The 22,863-nt window shown below is 55.3% G+C and overlaps 1 protein-coding gene across 1 annotated transcript in view; it reads left to right on the forward strand.

The window, feature by feature from the left end:
• The window catches only part of PADI2 (peptidyl arginine deiminase 2), a 43,439-nt gene extending 21,860 nt beyond the window's left edge, over nt 1–21,579 (forward strand). Inside the window, exons 5-16 of the mRNA XM_014836181.3 lie at nt 441–558; nt 980–1,105; nt 6,400–6,578; nt 7,473–7,576; nt 8,343–8,454; nt 9,004–9,111; nt 11,855–12,006; nt 13,862–14,006; nt 14,760–14,853; nt 16,575–16,660; nt 18,382–18,510; nt 19,123–21,579. Coding sequence (XP_014691667.1) covers nt 441–558; nt 980–1,105; nt 6,400–6,578; nt 7,473–7,576; nt 8,343–8,454; nt 9,004–9,111; nt 11,855–12,006; nt 13,862–14,006; nt 14,760–14,853; nt 16,575–16,660; nt 18,382–18,510; nt 19,123–19,356 — 1,587 coding nt within the window. The 3' untranslated portion in view covers nt 19,357–21,579. The remainder of the gene's footprint in view (nt 1–440; nt 559–979; nt 1,106–6,399; nt 6,579–7,472; nt 7,577–8,342; nt 8,455–9,003; nt 9,112–11,854; nt 12,007–13,861; nt 14,007–14,759; nt 14,854–16,574; nt 16,661–18,381; nt 18,511–19,122) is intronic.
• The last annotated feature ends 1,284 nt before the right edge of the window (nt 21,580–22,863 follow it).

Below are 22,863 nucleotides of genomic sequence, written 5' to 3' on the forward strand. Positions count from 1 at the left end.
CCATTTGGAGCACTCAGAGCATGTCTGATAACAGCTGGGTGTCTGTCCATCGGGCGTCCCACCCCGCACCCCTCTGGGGACTTGAGAGCCTGTCGGAGAATGACTGCCTGCTCGTGGCTCTGGCCACCCTCCATCCCCCTGCCCCCACCCGCCTCCAGGCGCAGGCACGCCGAGCAAGAGAATGCCCGGTCAGCCCTCCTGTCTGTCTCTCTGCCACTGTCCCCCTCCTGAGCTTGCCTTGGGTGCTTCCACTGACCCTCTGCAGGCATCAGACGTGGGACTCATGTTTGCCAGGTCACAGCTGCCACTATGGCTGGTGGCTGCTCTTTATTCTCGTCCTGGGGCTGTCTCTCTGGTGGCCTGTGGCGTCTGCACTGTGGCTGGGAGTAACTGCCAAAATGTGGGGAAGAGCGCTTTGACCTCTCTCCTTGCCAACGCAGGCATCCTGGACCTGGGGCCCTGAGGGCCAGGGGGCCATCCTGCTGGTGAACTGTGACCGAGACACGCCCTGGTTGCCCAAGGAGGACTGCCACGACCAGAAGGCCTACAGCAAGGAAGGTGCCAGCAGGACCGCACCGGGGCTGGGGGCGGGGAGGAGCAATGGAAATACTCCGGCTAAGTCCTGGGCCGGGCTGAGGGGGCGGCAGGAGTGACCCTGGGTCTCCTGGGAATGGTGGACTCAAATATCCACTCTTGCTAAAAACAGAAGACGAAACTATTAATATGGTTCAGTTGGAGCCATGTTTTTTCAGAAGTGACACGTACATGGAAAAAGGACTGGAAGGAAATTCCCAAAAGGTTATAGGACGTCAGTTTTGGTGTCGGAATTGACAACCGGTTTTTATGCTTTTCTAAGGTTTCCATAATACACGTGTGTGGGGTTTTCTTTGCCTTGATTATAAAAGTCACAGGCATTTGTAAGTCCACATGCCAGCCACGAGTCTCTTAATTCTAACCTCCTCATGCCTCCGCCCCGCAGACCTCAAGGACATGTCCCAGATGATCCTGAGGACCAAAGGCCCGGAGCACCTCCCCGCCGGATACGAGATAGTTCTCTACATTTCCATGTCGGACTCGGACAAAGTGGGCGTGTTCTACGTGGAGAGTGAGTGAGCCCAGCCCAGCCCTTCCTTCTCGCGGCTCCGACCCAACCAGCACTCACTGGGCTCCCCCGCTGGGCCCGGCTCTCCCGCTAACGCTCCCTTGGCAGGTGCAGGCGTAGGTGCCTGCACGGGGCCAGGACTGGCCTCTTAGTAACCGGACCGCCGTTGTCCTGGGACGTCAAGAGGCCCCAGCATAGATCTCTCCTCCCTCAAAGGAGTGGGTAGTGATGTGGGTTTCTGTAGAACCCGGAGGCCCTTCTTCCCCATGAACCAGGGCAGGAGGGCTTTTGAGGTCCGTCTTTCTGGAGTCATGTCGCCTTCCTGATCCCTGAGGCAGGTAGCCCCCGCCCCAGGTGTTTTCTGCCCATCTCAGACATTCTGGAGCTGAGAGCTGCGCCCTGGCGGTGCTGTTGGCACCCTCGAGGAGGTGACGCCTTGCTCCTCTCGATGTGACGGGGCATCCTGGCCCCACTGCATGAAAAGTGCTTCCACCAGGGCGCTAGTCCTCGCAGCCACCTGCTCTGTCTCATTCTTCCCGTCAATGCATGCTGAGCCCCCAGTGCCCCGTGCTGTCCCCAGCACTGGGGTCCCCACAGTGAGCTCTCACACCCTGCCCCCCAGGGGGGCAACGGTCTCGGGAGGAAGACCTAGTAAGAAGCACAATTAGAGGAAATGACACAGGCCGAGTACTGGACAATGGCAGGGGTAGAGGCGACACACCACTGCCTGGCTGTCCCCAAAGGCCTCTCTGAGCAGGTGACGTCTGAGCTGAGACCCAAACCAACAATGAGAAGGAACCAGGCATGCATGAGCTCAGGGAAGAGTGTTCTAAGCAGAGGGAACAGCACGTACAAAGCACGGAGGAGGGACCCAGCTTGGAGTATTGGAGGAGCAGAAGGAAGACAAGAGCAGGGAGACGAGTTGGAGTCAAGGTCAGCGAACGGGGCCGGGGCCAGGGCGTGCAGAGACGGCTTGGATTTTACTCCCAGTGCGGTGGAAAGCCACTAGAGGGTTTTAAGCAAGGGACTGTCAAGGTCTGATTTATGTATTAGGAGTAACAGCTCTCTCAGCAGAACTGTTAGCTTTGCAATTTGCTGTGGAGCAGGGCAGGGCTCCCCCCAAATGCCCAGCTGTCTGGGGGGCCCATCTCTGGCCGAGCTCCAGGGCCACCTCTGGACAGCCCACAAAAACCAGGCCAGTCGCCCTGAGGAGCCAGCCACAGGGGCCCCAGACCCTCACCTAGGGAGCTGTTTAGCCAGGACAGCAGTGGACCACTGCCACTCGAAGCCTGTCCTCCTTCTGATCCACTCTGGACTTGGGCGGTGACCTCAGGCAGGTTGGAATGTCCCCAGAGTTGGGCTGGTTCCGCTGCCCCAGGGGGCCAGAGGTGTGATATTTACCCCAGCCAAGCCAGGGGTGCCCCAGAGGACAGGACTGCGAGGCAGGCCCTCCACCTGGGCTTCCCGACCATGGCAGCAAATTGTGACACACAATGTGTGGCCAATAGTGATGCCTGGACATTATCTAGAGGGTTCTTTGGTTGCTGGGAGTGGATTGAGATCTGGCCCCGTAATCGCATCCCTCCCCATCACTTGCTGTGGGTCCTGAGCAGATAAGAAACAGAGGAACCACACTGCAAGCGCTTTGAAAGCGGTCCCCAGTCTGGGTTATCTGGGCTGCATCCTGCCGGGTCGGGGGAGGGCGGCATGTCACTGACACAGCGATGACCCCAGAGTAGCCAGTTTCCCAGCAAATATGGCATCCTGGGTGAACGTTCTGCACAACACAACAGAACAGCATGAAAAATAATCGACCTGGGGCACAGTTTCCTTTTCTTCCTTTTCTTCTATGCAAATATTTTGAGGTTTTGTCAAAATCCAAGTACACCTGTGGATAAGAATGTGTCATGTTACACGAATGTCATATGTCACCTGTGTCCCCCAAGGGCAGGGGACTGGGCTGGGGGCCAAGGGACCCCGAGAAGGAGCTCTGGAGCCCAGGAGGTTCAAATCCTGGATCTGGACAGGTCCACCCACCAGCCCGTTCCTTGGGTTCCTCACCTGTGATGTGACGTGGGGACAACGGGATGCCTGACTGTCCCCTCGGTGATGGGGATTAAATGAGGAACACGTGCCGGGCACTCAGCACAGTAGCCAGCCTGTGGAACGCTCACCATGGATGGCACTTGTTGCTTTTGTTGGGATGATTATGATGATTCTTAATTACAATCATTGAAGTGACGGAAGTCCCCAGTGCTATTAGGAAGATCCAGGTGTCTGTGCTCCAGCCTCAGATTCTGCCTCAGGACCACAAAGTTGAGGCCTGACCTCTTCCTACAAGGATACAGTGACCAGCTTGTCCCAGTTTTCCCATGGCTTTCCCGGCTTTAGCACTGAAAATCCCTCATCCCAGGAAACCCCTCGGTCCCCAGCAAAACAGGACGGTTGGTCACCCTTTCGTGGAGTCTCCTTGGGAGATGGAATGGCAACACAGTGACCAGAAGGGTTATGCCAAACCAGACCACGCGCCGGCCGGCAGGGCCAATGCCTGGGTCTAAGGAGAGGGCAGGGTGGCTGCCGGGCCCAGCCTGAGGCACGTGAGCCGCCCAATAGAGGGGCATTGTTGGTTCCCACGAGGAGAGCCGGCAGGCCTGCACCGAACTGGGGACGGGGACAGAGGGAGGAGGCTCCTCCGGACAGTGGCAGGATTGTTCCCACCAAGGAGTCAATCTGCCTGGAGCTGGCTCAAGCCCCTAGGAAGAGAGACACATGTAAACTGCGGGCCACAGAGGGAGGAAACTGCAGGCAGGTGGATAAGAACGTGTCCTTCTACCTGATCAGCTCCCCTGGCCAGAGCCCTCTCCCTCCCAGGCCCTGGTGGGCCCTCCCGGCTGCCCAGAGCCCTGGGAAAGCTTTGGAGCGTTCTGCAAAGACAGGTGGGCGTCTAGGTCCTGAGCATCAGTTCAAGTGCAGCCTGGGGCGTGTGGGCGTGGGAGGCCCTGAGCGCCTGGGGGAGAATTTTTAATTACACAGGTCCATTTGGAGGTACTCAGTGATGGGGACACAGGGAGCATGCTGTCGTTTCTGAGTGAGAAGGACCTCACCTTGCTCATCGGGCTGTGATGAGTTCCTTGGGACATCCAGCGTCTGAGTCTGTGCGCCCCATTTCTTGGGCCCATCCCAGGGAAGGTAGGGTGAGGTGTTATTTCTTTGCCTTCTGTTCATAAGCCATTCAATGAAAAGGTCATGAGTTTTCCAGTAAGGGGTCCTGACTCATTCAAGGGCTCTCGTAAGAGTAATACCAACAGGTCCCAGCTGTTCCTGATGGTTACCCATGGTTACCGAGTTTATACTAAGTTATGGATGCTGCCGTTTTATCTCGCAATGACACTGTGACATAATGTTGTTATCCCCCATTTAACAGATGAGTAAACTGAGGCTCAGCGAGGTTAAGTGAATTTCCTGACATTTCATAGTTTATAAAGTCAGAGCAGTGTTTGAACCCAGGTCTCTCTGACTCTGGAAGTCATAACTACAAAGGTAACCCCCCTCACTGAGATATATAACCAGAGTCTAGTTGAGTTCATTGTCCTACATGAGGAGCCATCCTGAGCCTGGGCTTCCGTGGTTCCTCCATTCATTTTGCAAGTTTTAATCAAGCCCCCTATTTGTGCCAGGACTGTTCTGGTCGTATGTTCTAACCCTGAGCAACTGGTCACTAACCATCACCGTTGTTGTAGACAATAGTTCTGCGCTGAGCCTGACTCTGCCCTTCCCGCTCGGCAGGGCGTAAAGCAACTCCTTCTGGACTGCATAGGGTCCTACCTCGATCGATGGCTTTGCCAATGCAAGCATCTTGCTGCTCACTGCAGCCCGCCTCCCTGCCCAGGGGCCTCTCCATGGCCACCCTCCTCCGCTCAAACGCTTCCCGCCCTGCAGCCCCTCCCTCACCCCAGTAACCTCACCTTGTGGCTCTGTTATGACACTTCCCACATCTGCGCTGTCTTACCATCGGCCGAGCACTGCTCCCGGACAGACAGAGATGCTACCTCTTGACCATCTCTGTCTCCCCCCAAAGGTCTTCGCCCCTGCTGGCCACAGAGTAGTAATTCAATACGTGTGCTCTGAATTGGCCTGAAAATTCTCTTATAGGGAGTGGCGTGGGAGCCATTGGTCCATCCAGTAGATTCATTAAACACGACCACGTGCCGGGCCAGCACTGGGCCCATCTGGGCCTGTCTCTGCCCCCACGCAGGTGACAGGTTCTTGGGGCCAACAGCTAAACACTGAGATCACACCGTTTACAAAGGCTGTGATGGGGGAGGGCGGGCCCCTGGCTTGGTCTCTGAGGCATCCGGGAACGATGCCCAGAAGTGACAAAACCAACGCCTGAAAGAAGAAGGGAGACGACTGTCCCCAGCAGAGGGAACAGCTCTGTGAAGAGCTGGGAGGTTTCAGTGGGGCAGGAGCGCTGGAGACCCGCCTTTCCTTCCAGCTCGAAAACATCCAGCCAGAGATCCAAGTGTGGGTCTGACGCCAACATGGCTTCCATCAGACGGAGGGGAATTTTTGGTACAAGTGGGCATATTGATATTTTATCTATATAAAGCGGAGGGGGCTTGGGGTTCAGATTAGACACGAATTTGAGTCCCAGTTCGGCCACTTACTGGCTGTTTGACCGGGGACAAAGCATTTCTCCCTTCTGAGACTCGGTTTCCTCATGCATAAAACTGGAACAATATCGTCCCCCGACATCACTAGCTGCTCAGTCAGCACCACCTGCTATCATTTCATGTCTGTGGTTCCCAGGCGAGTTAGCTCCTCTTTTTTTTTTTTTTTTTTTTTTTTCCTTTTTCTCCCCAAAGCCCCCCCCGGTACATAGTTGTGTATTCTTTGTTGTGGGTTCTTCTAGTTGTGGCATGTGGGACGCTGCCTCAGCGTGGTCTGACGAGCAGTGCCATGTCCGCGCCCAGGACTCGAACTAACGAAACACTGGGCCGCCTGCAGCGGAGCGCGCGAACTTAACCACTCGGCCACGGGGCCAGCCCCGAGTTAGCTCCTCTTATCGATGAGGAAGCCAGAAGCCCAAGAGGTGGTCTGGTTCAGGGTCCCACGGCTAGTGCACAGTGGTACTGGGACGATGACCAAGCCACGGCCCTGCTGGGGGCATTTTCTGCTTCTGCTTTTCTGTGTCTGGAGGCCAGCTTACTCTGCTGTCTCGTCCCCATCAGTGACCCGGCCCCACTGACCTCCTCCTGGTGGGGGTGGGGCCCTCACGCTGGTCCTTCTCCCACCAGACCCATTTTTCGGCCAGCGTTACATCCACATCCTGGGCCGGCGGAAGCTCTACCACGTGGTCAAATACACGGGCGGCTCCGCGGAGCTGCTATTCTTCGTGGAAGGCCTGCGATTCCCTGACGAGGGCTTCTCCGGCCTGGTCAACATCCACGTCAGCCTGCTGGAGTATATGGCCGAGGTGAGAGCCCCAGGCCTCCACCACGGGGGGGCTGCCCCAGGAGCCGAGGCAGGGCTCCTTCCGGAGGGCAACTCCAGGACCCCCCCTCACAGCACCGAGGGGGGCCCAGGCTTGGAGACCTAGATGCCCCCCACCACCCACACCGAGAAGGGTGAGGCTGGGCCTGGCTGAGATTTCCGAGAATGGGCTCTGGTGTCGGACGGCGCAGGTTCAAGCACATGAGACTGGGCAAGTGGGTTTACTCCCTGTGCCCTGTTTCTCCACCTGTAAACAGAAATGACAAAGCTCCTGCTTCCCAGGGTGGCTGTGAACATCAAGACATTCACAAAGCACCTTCAGGTCCCTGGGAAGAGGACCAGGCAGGAGGGGCGGAGCTAACAGGCCAGGGTGGGGAGGGGTCTCTCCTGCTCCTGCCGGTGCCTGGAGCAGCCTGGCCATCAGGGGCTCTAAGACCGGCCCCTCCAGCGGGCACCACAGAGACTCAAAAGGCCCAGCCATCATGGGCCGATTTTAAGAAGAGAGCTTGGACGGGGCAGGACCAGACAGTGGTGAAGAGTGGGGGCTCAGAGGCCAGACCACCTGGGTTTAATCCCGGCCCTGCCACTTACTAACCAGGTGCCCTTGGATGGCTCCATAACAGTTCTGTGACTCAGAGGTCTGTGACAAAATTTCCCCATCTGTAAAACAAGGATTATAATAGCATCTACCCCCCGGGGTTGTTGTGAGGTGGAAATGAATTGACGCATGTCAAAAAAATAGTTACCTCGGGGCCTGGCATACAGTCAGTGCTCAATAAGTGTCCCGTTGTTGTCAGTTTCATGCACTTTGGGAGACAGGAGTGAAAAACACCCTGACAAGACTTTCTGATCCCCTGTCCTTCTCTCCCATGCCCAGGGGATTCCCCTGACACCCATCTTCACGGACACCGTGCTGTTCCGGATTGCTCCGTGGATCATGACCCCCAACATCCTGCCTCCCGTGTCAGTGTTTGTGTGCTGGTAAGCGGCGGCCGTGGTGCAGAGGCAGTGTGGCAGAATGGCCAAGAGCTGGGGCTTCAGGGGCAAACAGACCTGAGTTCGGATCCCGGCTCTGTCACTCACCAGCTGTGTGACTTTGAGCAACTCACTTGGCCTCTCTGTGCCTCCGTTTCTCTGAAATGCTGACATCACGGAGTCACTGTGAGGACCAAATGAGATGAAACAGGCAAAGTATTAATCCAAAGTCCTGGCACCAAGTGTGGGCTCTGAAAATAATAGCTACCGTTTCTGTTCTCATTCTTGGCCCACACCGTGTAGCTGGTATGGGCCTCCTAAGCAACGCATAGTCAGCTCATCTCATTCATTCAGCAGTTTTTTATCGAGCACCTGTTATGTGCTAGACAGCCACAGCGAGACGAGAAGAAGTGCCTGCAGGTGGATGCTGGCCACACCGGAAGGGATCCTTGAGGTCCCGGACCCGTCCCCTGCCTCCATGCTAGGCAGGACTCCTCTTTGGAAATCTGGGGAGTCAGAGATGTAATATTGGGGGGAAAGTGGGGGTGAGAGTTCCCCTCCTCGTTCTATTTGTTCATGACCTTGGCAAACACCACGTGGGTGGCTGAGTTTGCTTGGCCCTTGACTCCAGTGGCCTTTGCAAAGGTGTCTGTGAGCACAGATGTGGCCTCCTCTGCCCAGCACAGCCAGCTGCTGTCACCACCTCAGTGGGCTGGCCCTCGTCCCTCCTCACCCTTCCTCCTGGCCATCCCCTCTTCCCCAAACTTCTCAGCATGAAGGACAATTACCTGTTCCTCAAAGAGGTGAAGAACCTGGTTGAGAAAACCAACTGTGAACTGAAGGTCTGCTTCCAGTACATGAACCGAGGCGACCGCTGGATCCAGGTGAGGACCCCGGGGCTGGGCAGGACGCGGCCGGGGGGCAGGCAGGAAGAGCTGGCTTGACGTCAGTATCCTGGCCGCCAGCAGCTCCGCGGATGGGAATCCTGCTGTCGCATCACCTGTGCTCTTGGGCACAGAGGCACGGCTGTAGCAAGCCGTTCCTGCAGGATTACTTCTTGTAGGACAAAAGACTGTAAAACAACCTAGCTGTCCATCCGTGGGGGACTAGGTAACCATGTTGAGGGCTCAGCCCCACCGTGGAGTACTATACAGCAGCTAAAAAGAATGAAGCCAACCTATAAATACAGAATGCGCTTCAAGTTAAGGTGTTACCTGCAGGAAATGCACACGGGATGTTACCCATTAGGTTTTTAAAAATGGGGTGGATATGAGCGCAGCTGCGCTTGGGATGTGCAGAGACTCTGTGTGGAAGGATGTGTGAGAAACCACGGCCGTTGCTTGCTCATGGGAAGGGGAATTGAGGAGGCCGGCTGGTATCCCCTGGGGCCCCTGGGCTCCTCTGATGGCTGGCTGTCCTTGGTGTCCTCACAGGATGAAATTGAGTTTGGCTACATCGAGGCCCCCCACAAAGGCTTCCCCGTGGTGCTGGACTCCCCCCGAGACGGAAACCTGAAGGACTTCCCAGTGAAGCAGCTCCTGGTGAGATGCTGAGGGCCACCCTGGGGCGGGGCTGGGGGCACGATGCTGGGGACTCCCAACGCGCCAGAGTGGTCTGGAGACCTTGGGCCCCCTCGACAAATAAGTCTGCTGCCGGGGCCTCCGTCTTCTCATCTGCCCAGTGGGTCAGGTGGGATGGCGGCCTCTAAGGTCCTTTTCTGCTCTGATAACGGACGTTTTTCCAAAACATGGATAGTTTTCTCGTGGGAAATGGAACTGTGGGAGACAGAGGCAGGGCGGGGGCCTGGTTCCTGCTGCTGCTCCACCTCCAACTTGCAGCAAAGTAAGTTTCAAAGAGGAAATTATAGTTAAGCAATTGTCAAAAATCTGGGTTCCAGCTTCAAGGGTCATTAAAGCTGAGTTTCAGTTCATGGGGTTTTCTTTTTCTTTTCTTTTTTGAGGAAGATTAGCCCTGAGCTAACATCGGCTGCCAATCCTCCTCTTTTTGCTGAGGAAGACTGGCCCTGAGCTAACATCCGTGCCCATCTTCCTCTACTTTATACGTGGGACACCTGCCACAGCATGGCTTGCCAAGCGGTGCCATGTCTGCACCCGGGATCCAAACCAGCGAACCCCAGGCCACTGAAGCGGAACGTGCGCACTTAACCGCTGTGCCACTGGGCTGGCCTTGTGGGGTTTTCTTAACGCAATCGGAACCCCATGCCAATCCTAGAGGCCATTACCACTCCCCTTTCATGCCCTCAACAGCCGGCTGAGTGAGGGCAGAAGGGAAATTAATCTCTTGCCCTCACCTTCCACCTTGAACTGGCCAGCGAGGCTCGGACAGAGCGAGAAGCAGAGACGGGGGTAGTTTGGGCTTTCCCCAGGTCACATGCAGGGCAGCCTCTCATAAGACGTCAGGGCCGCCCGGAGGCTCCCTGCCAGGTTCAGACCTGCTTCTTGAGAACATTCGAGAACCCAGTCCCCTCATCACAGGGAGATGGTAGAGCCAGCAATGTGAGCGCAAAGCTCTGGAATGTTCCACTGACCTGGCCCTGAGTCCCGGTTCCACCCCTTAGCAGCAGTGTGACCTTGGGCAAGCAACTTACCTCCTCAAGCCTCAGTTTGCTCATCTGTAAAACGGGCATAGAAACGGTACCCACCTCCCAGGACTCTTGTGAGGATGGAGGGCCTGATATAAGGCACCTGTGCTGCGCTGATGCCATGACCACCACCAGCTGTTGTTGCGGTTTTCCGTCCCCAGCCCTGGACACTACCCTCAGGGAGGACTGTCCCCTTCCTCCAACACTGTGACCGGCCACCAGCAGCAGTTGCCAGAGGCGTGAGACCCGAGGCCTCCCAAACTCTGCTCGCTCTCTGCCCGGACCACCGTCCGCCTGCAGAGTTCCGGGCTGGCCTGGTTTCAAGGCACCGAGCTGCGTTGTCCCTGGAGGCCGGGGCCAAGCCCGTCTGGGTGCTGTGCCTGCTTGCCTGGGGGATGCCGTAAAGCCCTAGCTGCCCCAGCCTCCAGCAAATCGCACCTTGCCATCTGGGGTTCCCAGGCAAGAAAGCAGTAAGCTGCAGAGTCCACCCCACCGGGCACGGGTGTCCCCTGAGCCTCACAGCTAGGCCAGGACAAACCACGTCTTCCCACTCCACGGCTTTGTTAACAAGGATTTTTGTCAGGCAAGCTTAGTTCCAGCCCCAAGGCAAGCTCCCACGCCAGCCCCCACTTTTTTGCCAAAAGATCGTGAAAGAAAGAATCTTAAAATTCAGGGGGTCACTGGGGTTTTATCATGTGCCAACTCCAGTCTGTTGGAGCTCTGTGCTAAGAAAGGTTCTGGAGCTACATCTGGGATCAGTGAACGATACGGCTGGTTGAGAATGGGTTGGGGTGGCATTTTGTCCCTATCTGCCTGTACTGGTCAGCTTCCTCTAGGTAAGGCTGTGGTAACAGACAGCCCCCGGATGTCAATGGCTGACAACAGCAAAGGTCTATTTCTCGCTTGCGCTCTCTGTTGACTGCTGGTTGGTTTTCTGCAGCTCTACTTTCTCATGCCTTCATTCTAGCGCCCAGGCTGCAGGGGCAACCCCGGCTGGGAAATGCCATTCTCCTCGCCCAGGGGAAGAGACAGAGAGGGGGCAGGCACACACAGTGGCTCCTGTGGCTTTTGCTCTGAACTGGCATGTGTCACTTCTGCTCACGTTTCATTGGCCAAAGCAAGTCACATGACCAAGTCTGACACGGGTTGGGGCGTATATTCCTTCCACAGGGAGATGCCGGAAGTCACACAGCAATGGCTCCGGGTGCAAAATCCTCTTACTGGGAAGGGGGGTGACAAGTCTCCGGGAACAATGATACAGTCTGCTGCTTGCCTCACGTCACCTAATCCAACACCTCTTTTACAGATGGGGAAACTGAGGGTCCGAGAAATTAAGAGATGAGCAGGGACATGGCACAAAGTGAGGACTAATCCTGAGATCACCAATATCACTCTGTGTTTGAGGCACAGGCAGAGACCCAGGGGTGCACACACACACTCATACACGCTCATATTCTATTCACGCCCACCCTCCCACCAAGGTGCTCATGAACTTGGCCCCCCTGTGCCAGACCCCTGGTCTTCGGTGGGAATAAGACGACCATGGAGGACCCCCCCAGGGGCTAAGTGCCTGCAGTACCAGACCGGAGGTGGTGAAAGAGTGGGCATCAGAGGGTGGCTGGGTTGGTGCTGAGGACTCCTGGCCGCAGGAGACTAATGACGGGTGTGTGCCCCCTGCCCAGGGCCCAGATTTCGGCTATGTGACCCGGGAGCCCCTCTTTGAGACTGTCACCAGCCTTGATTCTTTTGGGAACCTGGAGGTCAGTCCCCCAGTGACCGTGAACGGCAAGAGATACCCCCTGGGCCGGATCCTCATCGGGAGCAGCTTTCCTCTGTAAGAGAAGCCCGGGTGTGGCTGGGGACGGTGGGGCAGGGAGGTTACTGTTTATCTTGGAGTGGCCTGGGTTACTCATACACGGAACGATTAGCTGGGAAAGGTAACCGCTCCCACAACTCTCTGATAAGATACAGACACTCTTGGAAAGCAAACCAAGTTAGTCTTTACATCTTAGTATGAATTAGGGTCTAATATAAAACTAAGTAAATAACTGTCTTCCCAAAATGGGGGGGGGAGGGGTGTTATATAATGAGATTATACACCAGGTTGGGAAGGGATGAAGGAGTCCAGAGAAGAAATACTGAAAGAAGATGAGCGGGAGCACACTGACAAATCCTCACGGTGCCCATACATGAAGAGGCCTGAGAAGACATGGCCCTGCCCCAGAGGCATACGTCCCTGCTCCCTGGCCTGTCCACAACACCCTCACTCTCTCCCCAGGTGACCCACCAATCAATGGAAAGGTAGATTCTTCCTTAGTTAGGGCAGTCCTGGAGAGAGAGTGAGTACTGTGGGTCCTCACTTCACAAAAGGGCTGCCAGGAACCTGCATGTATGGGATCAGCCAGGATTTGGGCCCCAAGTCCCTGTGAGCCACGTGAGATGCTCTGCCTTCTAGGAGGAGGCCATTGGCACAGGCAGTGTGACCGTTTGCTCACCCTCCCGCCTTCTCCCTCCACTCAACAGTCGCCCATCCATTCAGCAGGTACTTCCCAGGCACCAGCCAAGTGCCAAGCCCCATGTCGGGCATAGGGTTCCTGACATGAAGTCCAGCCCCTGCCTTCAAGGAGGTGGTGGAGATCACAGACATGAAACATGGGGGCATACAGCAATAGAAAGAGTGACAGGGGCCAGGGGATCCCAAGGAGGGAACCCCCTTGGGAGTTCGGGAGGGCTTCTTAGAGATGAATCTTTATGGGGGGCCTTCTCTGAGTCAGGCATTGTTCTAGGCTCTGGGGACACAAGGTCCCGGCTCTCGGGGAGTTTCCAGTTAGGGATAGGGCGAGTACAGAAAGTAAACATGGAAGCGAGCAAGTAAATACAGTACTTCCGGGTGTCGAGTGCAATGGAGAGGATGAATAGTGTTCCCTGATGGGGAGCGAGGGGCCGGGGCACGTTCGCTTCGGTGGCTCTGAGGAAGTGACTGTGGAATTGAGGCTTGGATGACGACGAGGAGGCAGCCATGGGAAGATCAGAGGGGAAGAGCATTCCAAATAGAGGGAACAGCAAGGGCAGAGCCTTGGGGTGGTAACAGGTTTAGTCCGTGGCTGGTGCAAACAGAACAGGGAAGAAGGGAGGAGGTGAGGGAGGAAGGCCAGGCAGTGGTCAGACCAGAGAGGAATTTGTTGGCCACTGTAAGGACCTTGGGTTCTATTCTAAGGGTAATGAAATTGATGACCTCAGGGGGTCTAGAAGTTAGGAAGGGCTTCCTGGAGGAGGTGTCACTTGAACCGATTAAAGATTAGTTGAGTAGAAGTTAACACAGCAAAGAAGCACATGGCCAAGGGCAGATTTTGGAACCACGCTTGTGCCTTAGCCCCCTCCAGCCGTCCAGGCAGGACCCCTGAGCACAGAAGCTGGCCTCCTCACACCTGCTGGCACCCTTAGGGGCTGGATCTGGGCTCTGTGCCCTGCACACAGGCCGTGGCTGCAGCTAACACCTTGCTCTTTGCCCTTGGGCTCAGACGCCTTCCTGCCTGTGCCAGGGTCTCTGGGCGCTGCAGCTCTTTCTGTGACTTCTCCGCCGAAGCCACCTGGGTTCAGGCTGCACTGCAGAGGCCGCAGGCCCTCTGGAGAGGCGGGCATGGTGGACAGCCTTCTGAAAAGCTGCCTCCTCCCCAATCCTGGCGCAGGTCCGGCGGTCGGAGGATGACCAAGGTGGTGCGGGACTTCCTGCAGGCCCAGCAGGTGCAGGCGCCCGTGGAGCTCTACTCCGACTGGCTGACCGTGGGCCACGTGGACGAGTTCATGACCTTCGTCCCCATCCCGGAGACAAAGGTGAGCGGACCCAGACACTGGAGTGAGTAGGGTAGTGAAGAACCCAGGTACTGCCAGCTTTTCCAGCAGAAGGTAGATCTAGAGGAAGTAGACCACATCGAGGAAGAAGGAAGTAGGCTGAAGCTGGTTGGTATGTGGTCGCTGTGGCACGAAAATTTTTAACCTAATACATCCAAAATATTAGCATTTCGACATGTAATCAATATAAAAATTATTACCGAGAGATTTTACATTCTTTTTTTCATACTATGTCTTCAAAATCTGGTGTGTATTTGACTCTTACAGCACACCTCAATTCAGACTAGCCACAATTCAAGGGTCGGATGGTCACATGGGGCTGGTGGCTACTGTATTGGCCATAACACTCTGGAGAGAACTGGACGTGGGCTGAGGGCTCTGGAAAGAGGTTCTTTCGTTTTCTGAAATGAGAGGGATGGTCGCAACTTCATACCCTGGAAATTTTGTGCAAATGGCCTGGCCCCTTGGCAACTTGGAGAAGCTCTTCCGCTCTGTCCACGGGCACCTTGGCCTCGGCTTTGGGCGGCATTGCTGAGGGGGAGGAATTTCTGTAGCTGGAGGGGTGAGAAATATTCTCTGAAACAAAGAGGTCCTGCCAGGTAGCCTTTGCCACTCGGTGTGGGGAGACTTGAGACGGTTTGCAGACAGGGCATTGGGTCCTCAGGGCAGGGGTCCCTCCTGCTCCTTGGCCAGCTCCCCTCTGCTGACATTGTCCCTCTGGATGGTCTCTTGCAGCAATTCCTGATGCTCATGGCCAGCACCTCGGCCTGCTACAAGCTCTTCCGAGAGAAGCAGAGAGAGGGCTATGGGGAGTCCATCATGTTCAAAGGTGAGTGCCCACCGGGCCTTGGCAGGAGTCGGGACCTGAGCCCCCAGAGAGACTCTCAGGAGGATGGGGCACCCAGCTCCTCTTCCCTGGGTGTCTGGCCCGCTCCGGGTGGGAAGCAGCCCTGGCCTCTCGTGACCCTCGCAATGGTCAGCTGGACCATCAAGCTGCCCACTGCTTCTTATTGTTGTCAACAGTGCCAGGTACTTTTTCAGGACCTCACGCATCCTATAAATGGCACCAGTCCCAGAGGAGAGTTAATGGTTCAAAACTGATGGGTGATCTGCCTTCAAGGAACTTGTGATTTAGAAAGGAGATAGAGGAAAATACACATAATGCCATTTAGGGACAGGAAGAAAAGGGGGAGTTGACAGACACGATATACAGTCAGACAACGTCACTCCCGGTCCCACTGTGAGAAATCATCTGCTAATTTAGATGCCCATGTAATCAGGGCTGATGTGGACTGGGCTGAGGTTTGCTCGTCAATTAATCATGGAAAGAGGGACAGCCAATCAGGTGGAGACAGTGAGCCCGGTTGGAGAGGCCGTGACAATTTCTTATGTTTTTCTCACATTGTTTTTTGTCACTTTTCAGATTAGTATCTCCAGTCTAGCTCCCTCCCAAAGCCTGCATTCCCTCAGGCTGGTTGATGCATACGTTACCGCCCTCTGTCCCCAAAGGTGGCATCCTCTATAGTGACTGGTGTCTGGGACAGACAGGACCAACTGAAGACCACAGTCCTTTTTTGGTTCCCCACTGATGGGAAAATTTTTCTTGGATTGGCAGGCCTGAGTCTTGCCTTCTGGAGGCTTCTTTCTATATTAAAGATACCCCCAAAGCTGCCCCTAGGATATAGGAGCCATTATCTTTGTACCCATAGGTCCAAGTGGTGGTGTGGGGACAGCTCGGGTCCAGGGTGTGGCAGCCCCAATCTCTTTACCGCTGACAAGCTACGAGACTGGGAAGCACAATGGACCAGGAGCAGGCTCTTCCCAGATCAGGCAAAAAAGAACGCTTAATAGTGTAGACTCTGGAATCAGACTGCCTGGTCTGTATATAGGCTCCGCCACTAGCTGTGAGACCCTGGGCAAGTCATGTAACTTCTCTGTGCCTCAGTTTCCTCATCTTCGGTGCTAGCAGCTGCCTCATAGAAATGTGGGGAAGATTGCTGAGGTAAGCCATGCAAGACATCTGGAAGAGTGCCTGCCACGTGGTGGGTGCTCGAGGAGCCTTAGGTCTTACTGACCAGCCCAGAAGCCACGTGGGCCGTCACGATGGACTAGGAGGCAGATGCAGACGCGGACAGGGCAGGGCCCAGCATGAGGCAGGTCTGGAAAACCGGAAGGATGACACCTCCGGGCATCCTGCTTCTGCCACGCTCACACTGGTCAGCTGCTCGTCCTTAGAAGCAGGCTCCAGGTGGGAGACCCAGGTGGCTCCTTGTGCCACCCCCACCCCGCGGCCAGAGAGAGAGCAAGGCAGTTACCACCCCTTGCCTGGCCCGGGCGATGTGGCCAACTCTGGAGTAAGGAGTGTGTGCTGCCTTCCCCAGGCGGAGGGGGCCTGGTTTCCTCCGGGGTCGTCCTCCTGTGTCCCAGCCTTTCGCCAGCTCCATCTCCCTCATTCCAGCAGTTAGCCCAGAAGCTGGGGGGCCTTGGCAAAAGGGAACACCCAGGCTGGTACCTAGAGCTAGACGGTCCCCTGTCCTCTGACCCCAACAGGCTTGGGCGGGATGAGCAGCAAGCGCATCACCATCAACAAGATTTTGTCCAGTGAGAGCCTCGTGCAGGAGAACCAGTACTTCCAGGTGAGGGCGGGCGGGGCCCGCCAGTGCTGGGGGCTGGGGCAGAGGTCCCCTGGGAGGGTGGGCTCGACGGCACCTCTCACATCCTCTGGGCTTCCGTGGGGAATGGCCAGGGGTTCAGGGTGCATGACAGAGGGAAGGGTCTCAGTGAGCATTTGGTCCAGCCTCCCCGTGTTACTCATGTGCTAACGCTGGAGGGTAGAAGAGATGACGATGGCAGGGGATGTGCGGGTCAGCAGAGGGTAGAAGCAGACAGGGGACCTGGGAAGGGAGGCGTATCAGGCAATGCTAAAGTGCCAACAGCTCTGTAAGGCTAGAGGCCATAAAGTTTGGGGGAGACACACCCCTTTCAAATAAGACAAATGCTACAGACCTGTTCTCCAGAAAAACGCATATGTGAAGATATGTCCTGAATTTTTACTAGTTTTGGGGGATCAGAGAGCTCTGGAGTTTTCTATCTATGGATGGATTCCCACCTTCTGAGTCTCTAAATCTCAAAGGTTGTATCCACAAGTAGAAACTAGTCAACAGGATCATATTTATTTTAATTAAATCTCTCTTTATTTGCATGGACATATATAAAAGGATCAAGTTTAAAAAAAAGAACCCAGAAAACTCAAAGTAAACCGATTTAAACAAAAAGGCATGATTGGCTCATATAAGTGGAAAGTCCAGCAGTGGTGTGGATTTCAGGCACAGGTTGATCAAGGCTCTAGCTCCATTGCTCTATACTTCTTGGCCTTTGCAGGTGCCCTCAGAGTAGGAGCATAGCTGCAGCAGTTCAAGGCCTCATATCCCCCCCAGAATGCAATCCACTGAGAGAGGATTTATATGCCCCAACAATTGAACAGAAGCCTTGCATTTCACTCTGATTGGGCCAACCTAAACCAATCACTCTGGCCAGGGGAGTTCCATACACTGATTAGCCTAATCCCAGGTTGCTGCCCATCCCTGAACCAAGCACTGGGGCAAGGAGGTGGGGGCAGAAGTCCACTCATTAGCTCTCTCTGGGAGGTGGAGATGTGGGCGACCCAGCCCAACAACGCACTGCTACCTTGCAGGGGGCGGCAGGGAGTGGCTGCTGGAGGAGCAACTGCAAGGTGTCCCGAAGTCCACAGAACGTCTTAGTGGCTATTTGAACATTGACTTTATCATAACTGTCCCCCTCCATGGTCACTGGTTGGCATCAGGTAGATCTGAGGTCAAATCATGGCCCCCCACTTTCGCCAGTAGGACCTTGGGCAGCTCACTATGGACTTGTGTCTTCAGCTCCCGCATCTCTAAGGAGGGGATGATAGCGGTGTCCACCTCAAGGGGCTGACGCTCAAATAAGTAACATAGAGCAGCACACTTAGGGCCCTTGTACGTTTTCGCTCTCATGATTACTATTGGGATCCTTGTCACCGTCACTCTCAGCTCACGGGGCTGCCCAGGGTTCAGGGAGTTACCGCGCAGCACATGCTCAGCACAGGTTCTGGCTCACAGAACGTGCTCAGTAGGTGACGACTGCTAGTGTTATTTCTGCAGGCTTCTCTCTCGTCCTACTACTGCTGTGACTGAGCGCTGGTGAGGGGGCTCTGGGGGGGAAGAGGAGCTCGGTGAGCGCTGGAAGTCCCCCTGGAATCTGGGACCCTGGGTCTCGTGCTGCAGATGGGAGTGGGGTTGACAAAGCTGGCAGGGCTGTCCCCTCACTTGCCTGCCCTCCCTCCTTCCCCCTCGCCCAGCGCTGCCTGGACTGGAACCGCGACATCCTCAAGAAGGAGCTCGGGCTGACAGAGCAGGACATCATCGATCTGCCCGCTCTGTTCAAGATGGATGAGAACCGCCAGGCCAGAGCCTTCTTCCCGAACATGGTGAGGCCTTCTGGACCCCAGGCCCCATCAAGGCCAATCAGGGGGCAGCCGGATCCAGAAGGACCCCTTGGCTGAGGCTGTCCAGTCGGGAGGCCCAGGTCCCAGTCCTGGCTGAGCTGCTGTGTGGCCTCACCCACACACCCCAGGCACTTGCCCTCTCTGGGCCTCATTCCCTCCTAGGGGTGATATGCTTATCCTACTGGGGTCCTGGGGAGTCCTTTACCTTAACAGATAGGAAAGTGCTTTGTGAGTGGAAGAGGCCTTTCGGATGGGAGGGAGTCTCGTTGTCACGGAGGAGAGTCTCCCGGGAAGGAAGAGGAGGTTAGAACACACACAGACACATATATGTGCACACAAACACGCATGCACATGCACCACTGGTGCACACGCATGCGTGTACATACCCATACAGACAGAAGCGAATTGCCTGGTTTTCCACTCCAGCTCTGCCCCCTCCGTGCCTCAGTTTGCTCACCTGTAAAGTGGGGATAATCGCAATCCTGCTTCTTAGGGTTGTTGGGAGGGCTGGCTGAGCCTGGACCGGGGCCGGGCATGTGGTGGGTGCTCACTAAATGGAGCTGTTGCCCCTCCCGCCTCCCCGGCCCGTCACAGGTGAACATGATTGTGCTCGACAAGGACCTGGGCATCCCCAAGCCGTTCGGGCCGCAGGTGGAGGAGGAGTGCTGCCTGGAGACGCACGTGCGCTCCCTGCTGGAGCCCCTGGGCTTCTGCTGCACCTTCGTCGACGACATTTCCGCCTACCACAAGTTCCTGGGCGAGGTCCACTGCGGCACCAACGTCCGCAGGAAGCCCTTCGCCTTCAAGTGGTGGCACATGGTGCCCTGACCCGCCGGGGCCGGCGCTTCCCTCCTCCCCTGCGTTCTCCAGAGCCCTCGTGCCCCCAGAGCTTGCCCCTGCCTGCCGTGGACTGGGTGGCCCCGCTGGGAAACCCTCAGGAGGTGGGGAGGGTCTGAGATAGCTGTGCCTTGCCTCCCTCAGAAGGACCTCGTGTCCTCTGAAGTCCCCCCCAGCGAGCCTCAACTCTGCCCTTCCTGACGATAGCTGGGCGTTTGGCTGTGTCTGTACAGCCCTGACATGAGATATGAAACAAAACCAAGAGCCGTGTCCCCAAACCATTCTCCAGAGATCCTTAGTCTCTTGTCCAAACTGAAATGTGGGGAGAAGGGAAGGCAGCCCTGGAATCACCGGTTCTGCCGGCAGCCATGCCCCGAAGGTTAAGGTAGAGCATGTAGAAAGGGACCCTGAGACCCCGGACGTACCTTGAAGTGCCATCACCATTTCAAATTCACCTCCCTTGGGGTATCCAGGTGGCCGCCTCCAGTTATTCATTCCTTACCAGCCTCTCTCAAATCCCTTGGCTTTCTCTCTGCTGTGTAGACCCCGTTGGCTAGCCTCCCCACCCCCGAGGGTCCAATCATTTCGCCTGGAAGCAGACGTTATCAGAGCGGCCTTCTCCATTTTGGAGATGCTCCTCCCGCCTCCTCTTTCTCCTGCACGCAGCCTCTCCCACATGCTTGGGAGTTTCTCCCCAGACCAGCATCCTCGTGGCCTCAGAGTTCAGTGTGTAAAGATGCCCCAGGGTCAACCATGTCCATCTTCTCTTGCCTGGTTCTCGATGCTCTGGCCAGTTCCTGACCTCCCGCCTCTCACGGCCTCGACTCCCTATTCCTCATGCCATCTCTCCAGGCAGCTAGATAAGGGCTTCACCACCAGCCAGGCTCAGACCTTCCCCAGGGTATAATCAAAGACCCCTCTTCCCCAGACCTCAGACCCAGCATATAAGGATGCTGGCCCAGCCTCTAGCCCCAACAGCCGGTTCTGCGCCAGCTGCTGGCCTTAGAGACGGATCACTTATCCCATTAAAGTTCAGCATTTGCTGAAGACCCTCTCATTTGGACATAACCAGATTAATTCTCTGGCTCCTGCTGAAAAGACTCAGTTTCAACCAAAAAAAGTTCCTTTAGGGCCAGCTGATGTCAGGAGAATAAGTAAATCATAATTCCTCTTTGAAGTTTAAAAAAGAGCCAATTTATAACTAATGAAATTTCCTTCTTGGATTATTTCATTCATTCATTCAACAAACATTTGTTGTGTGCCTACTAAATGCCAGGCACAGTGTCAGGCTCTGAGGATACAAAGGTTAGTAGCAAATTGGACCTGGTCCCGGCCTCATGGAGCCAGACAGTTCCCAGCATGCAGCCCCCCACTTATACGGCCAGCATCTGCCCTCTCAGTGACCTGCTCTTTAGAAACGCCAGTCCACTAGATTCAAGAAAGGCCCGGGGCACAGACCTTTCTGCAGGTCACTGTCGCAGTGAAATCGGAGGAGGGGTCTTCTTTAAACAGGCCTCCTTCCCATCCAGCTGGGCCAGGACCACCGGACAGATCAGACCCCAGAGCCTTCAGAAGCTGTCGTCCCCACTCTGGGGACAGTGGCCCTTGCCTTTAGGGGCCAAAGCCCCAGCTCTTCTCTCCAGCCCCCGAGCTGGACACCAAGTGCCTGTCTGAGGGTGTTTATCTGGAGACTTAGAGTTTGTCATGTTTGACTTAGAGTGTGTGTTTGGTTAATGTGGGTTTGGGGTGGCTTTCAGTTTGTTCTAGTCTACCTTAAGGGGAAGTGAGCACCTCCCGTGTAGAGACAGTGTGTGTTTATAGATTTTTCTAAGGCTCTCCCCATCATGTCGGTAATTTCTGATGCTCCCCCAGGATTCAGACGCCCGTTCCTATCTTGCTTGCCCACCCAGTGTGACCACCCTTGGTGTGGACGCGCCCCCTCCCCCCGGCCCGTGGACTCATTGCTCTCCCCACCCCTGACTTTCCATAAATATAGGCCTAGAATACACTTCTGTGTTGCAAAACTCAGCTCAGTTCCTGTTTCAATCTTTATTTTGAAATACTTTATGTAAGAGGGCAGGGGGTGTCACGAAGATGGCAAGAAGTGGGGCACAGTTGCAACTTTCTGGACAAAAGGCTGTGATGGAGATGAAAAGACGTTTGGGGAAGAGCCTGATTAAACAGCAATAAAATAAACGGTCAGAGGGGCAGTCACCAGACTGTTAGTGTGATGTTCATTGCTGCGTCCTAGACACGACCTGGAGGGAAGCAGGCCACACACGGGCCCTCTCTTGGTCCTGCAGCCCCTGCAGAGAGTGAGAGACATACTCTCAGCAGGGGTGTCTCAAGGGTTTGGAATCCCCCACACTCGATGGATGTGTATTACATGGCACCACCCAAGGTCAAAACCAACATCCACAATAAAGTCTATGTTTTACTTGGGGGGGGGGGGTCCCAGAAGCAGACCTGCAATGAGCATTTGAGAACAAGTGATCTATTAAGGAAGTGCCTCCAGGAGAAACCAGGAAGGGAGTGGAAGGAGCAGGACGGGGGAGGGGAAAAAGCCACAGGGGAATTTGACTCAGGGGTAGCCTCAGCCTGGCCCTGGAGCTCTGGAGCTGAAGTGGCAGCTCCGAGTTGTCTCATCTGGAGGCGGAGTCGCTGGCAGTGGGGGCCTTGGCTCTCCGAATGGGCGAGGGGGCACCAGTAGCCCACAGGCAATCGCCTAAAGAGGGTCACAGCTGCCCTTATTAGCAGCAAAGGAGCTGGGGCATGAGCTCACAGGACCAAAAGAGCTTCCGGCAGGGTGCCAACAGGGCCACTGTTCCGGGTAACACCATGTTCTTATAATATGAAATTGTTACATGAGGGTACTTGTGATTTGACCTAAAACTCCTTACACTATAGCCATGGTCTGACAGCATCTTTGTGAACACACTCTTGAGGCCCTAAAATGGAGCCACCTGGTTGACGGCTGAGCCGAGAAGCCACTTCAGAGCTCTTTGAGATGCACCTAGGGCTTCTCAGCCCTCAACCCCATCTTGGGCTTCTGGACTCATGTTTTGGTGAAACCATTTTAAGGAGCCACTGCAAAACGAAAATCGATAGTTCTCTTACTCTGAGACCTAATCCGGGGGTCCACGCTGAGTCACGCTTCCCTTTTATACCCTACTAACGTGGCCAGAGCCACAGCAAAGCCAGTCTTCAATGGGGCTTCCTGAGCCCCCTGTTTCTGAGCCTTCCCAAGGGATGCCGGTGTGTTAAATCCATCCTGGTGGTGGTTTCGCATCTTGGCCACACACCCACCCCGGGATTGCTGAAGGTCACCCTGAGACATCTAGAACGGCACTATCCATCGGAAATATAATCCAAGCCACAAATGTAATTTTAAATTTCCTGGAAGCCACCTTTTAAAAAGTAAAAAAACAGGTGAAGTTAATTTTTAATGATATGTTTTCTTTAACCCAATATATCCAAATTGTCATCATTTCAACATGA

This window comes from Equus asinus, chromosome 5, assembly GCF_041296235.1.
Source record: "Equus asinus isolate D_3611 breed Donkey chromosome 5, EquAss-T2T_v2, whole genome shotgun sequence".
Classification (NCBI taxonomy): domain Eukaryota; kingdom Metazoa; phylum Chordata; class Mammalia; order Perissodactyla; family Equidae; genus Equus; species Equus asinus.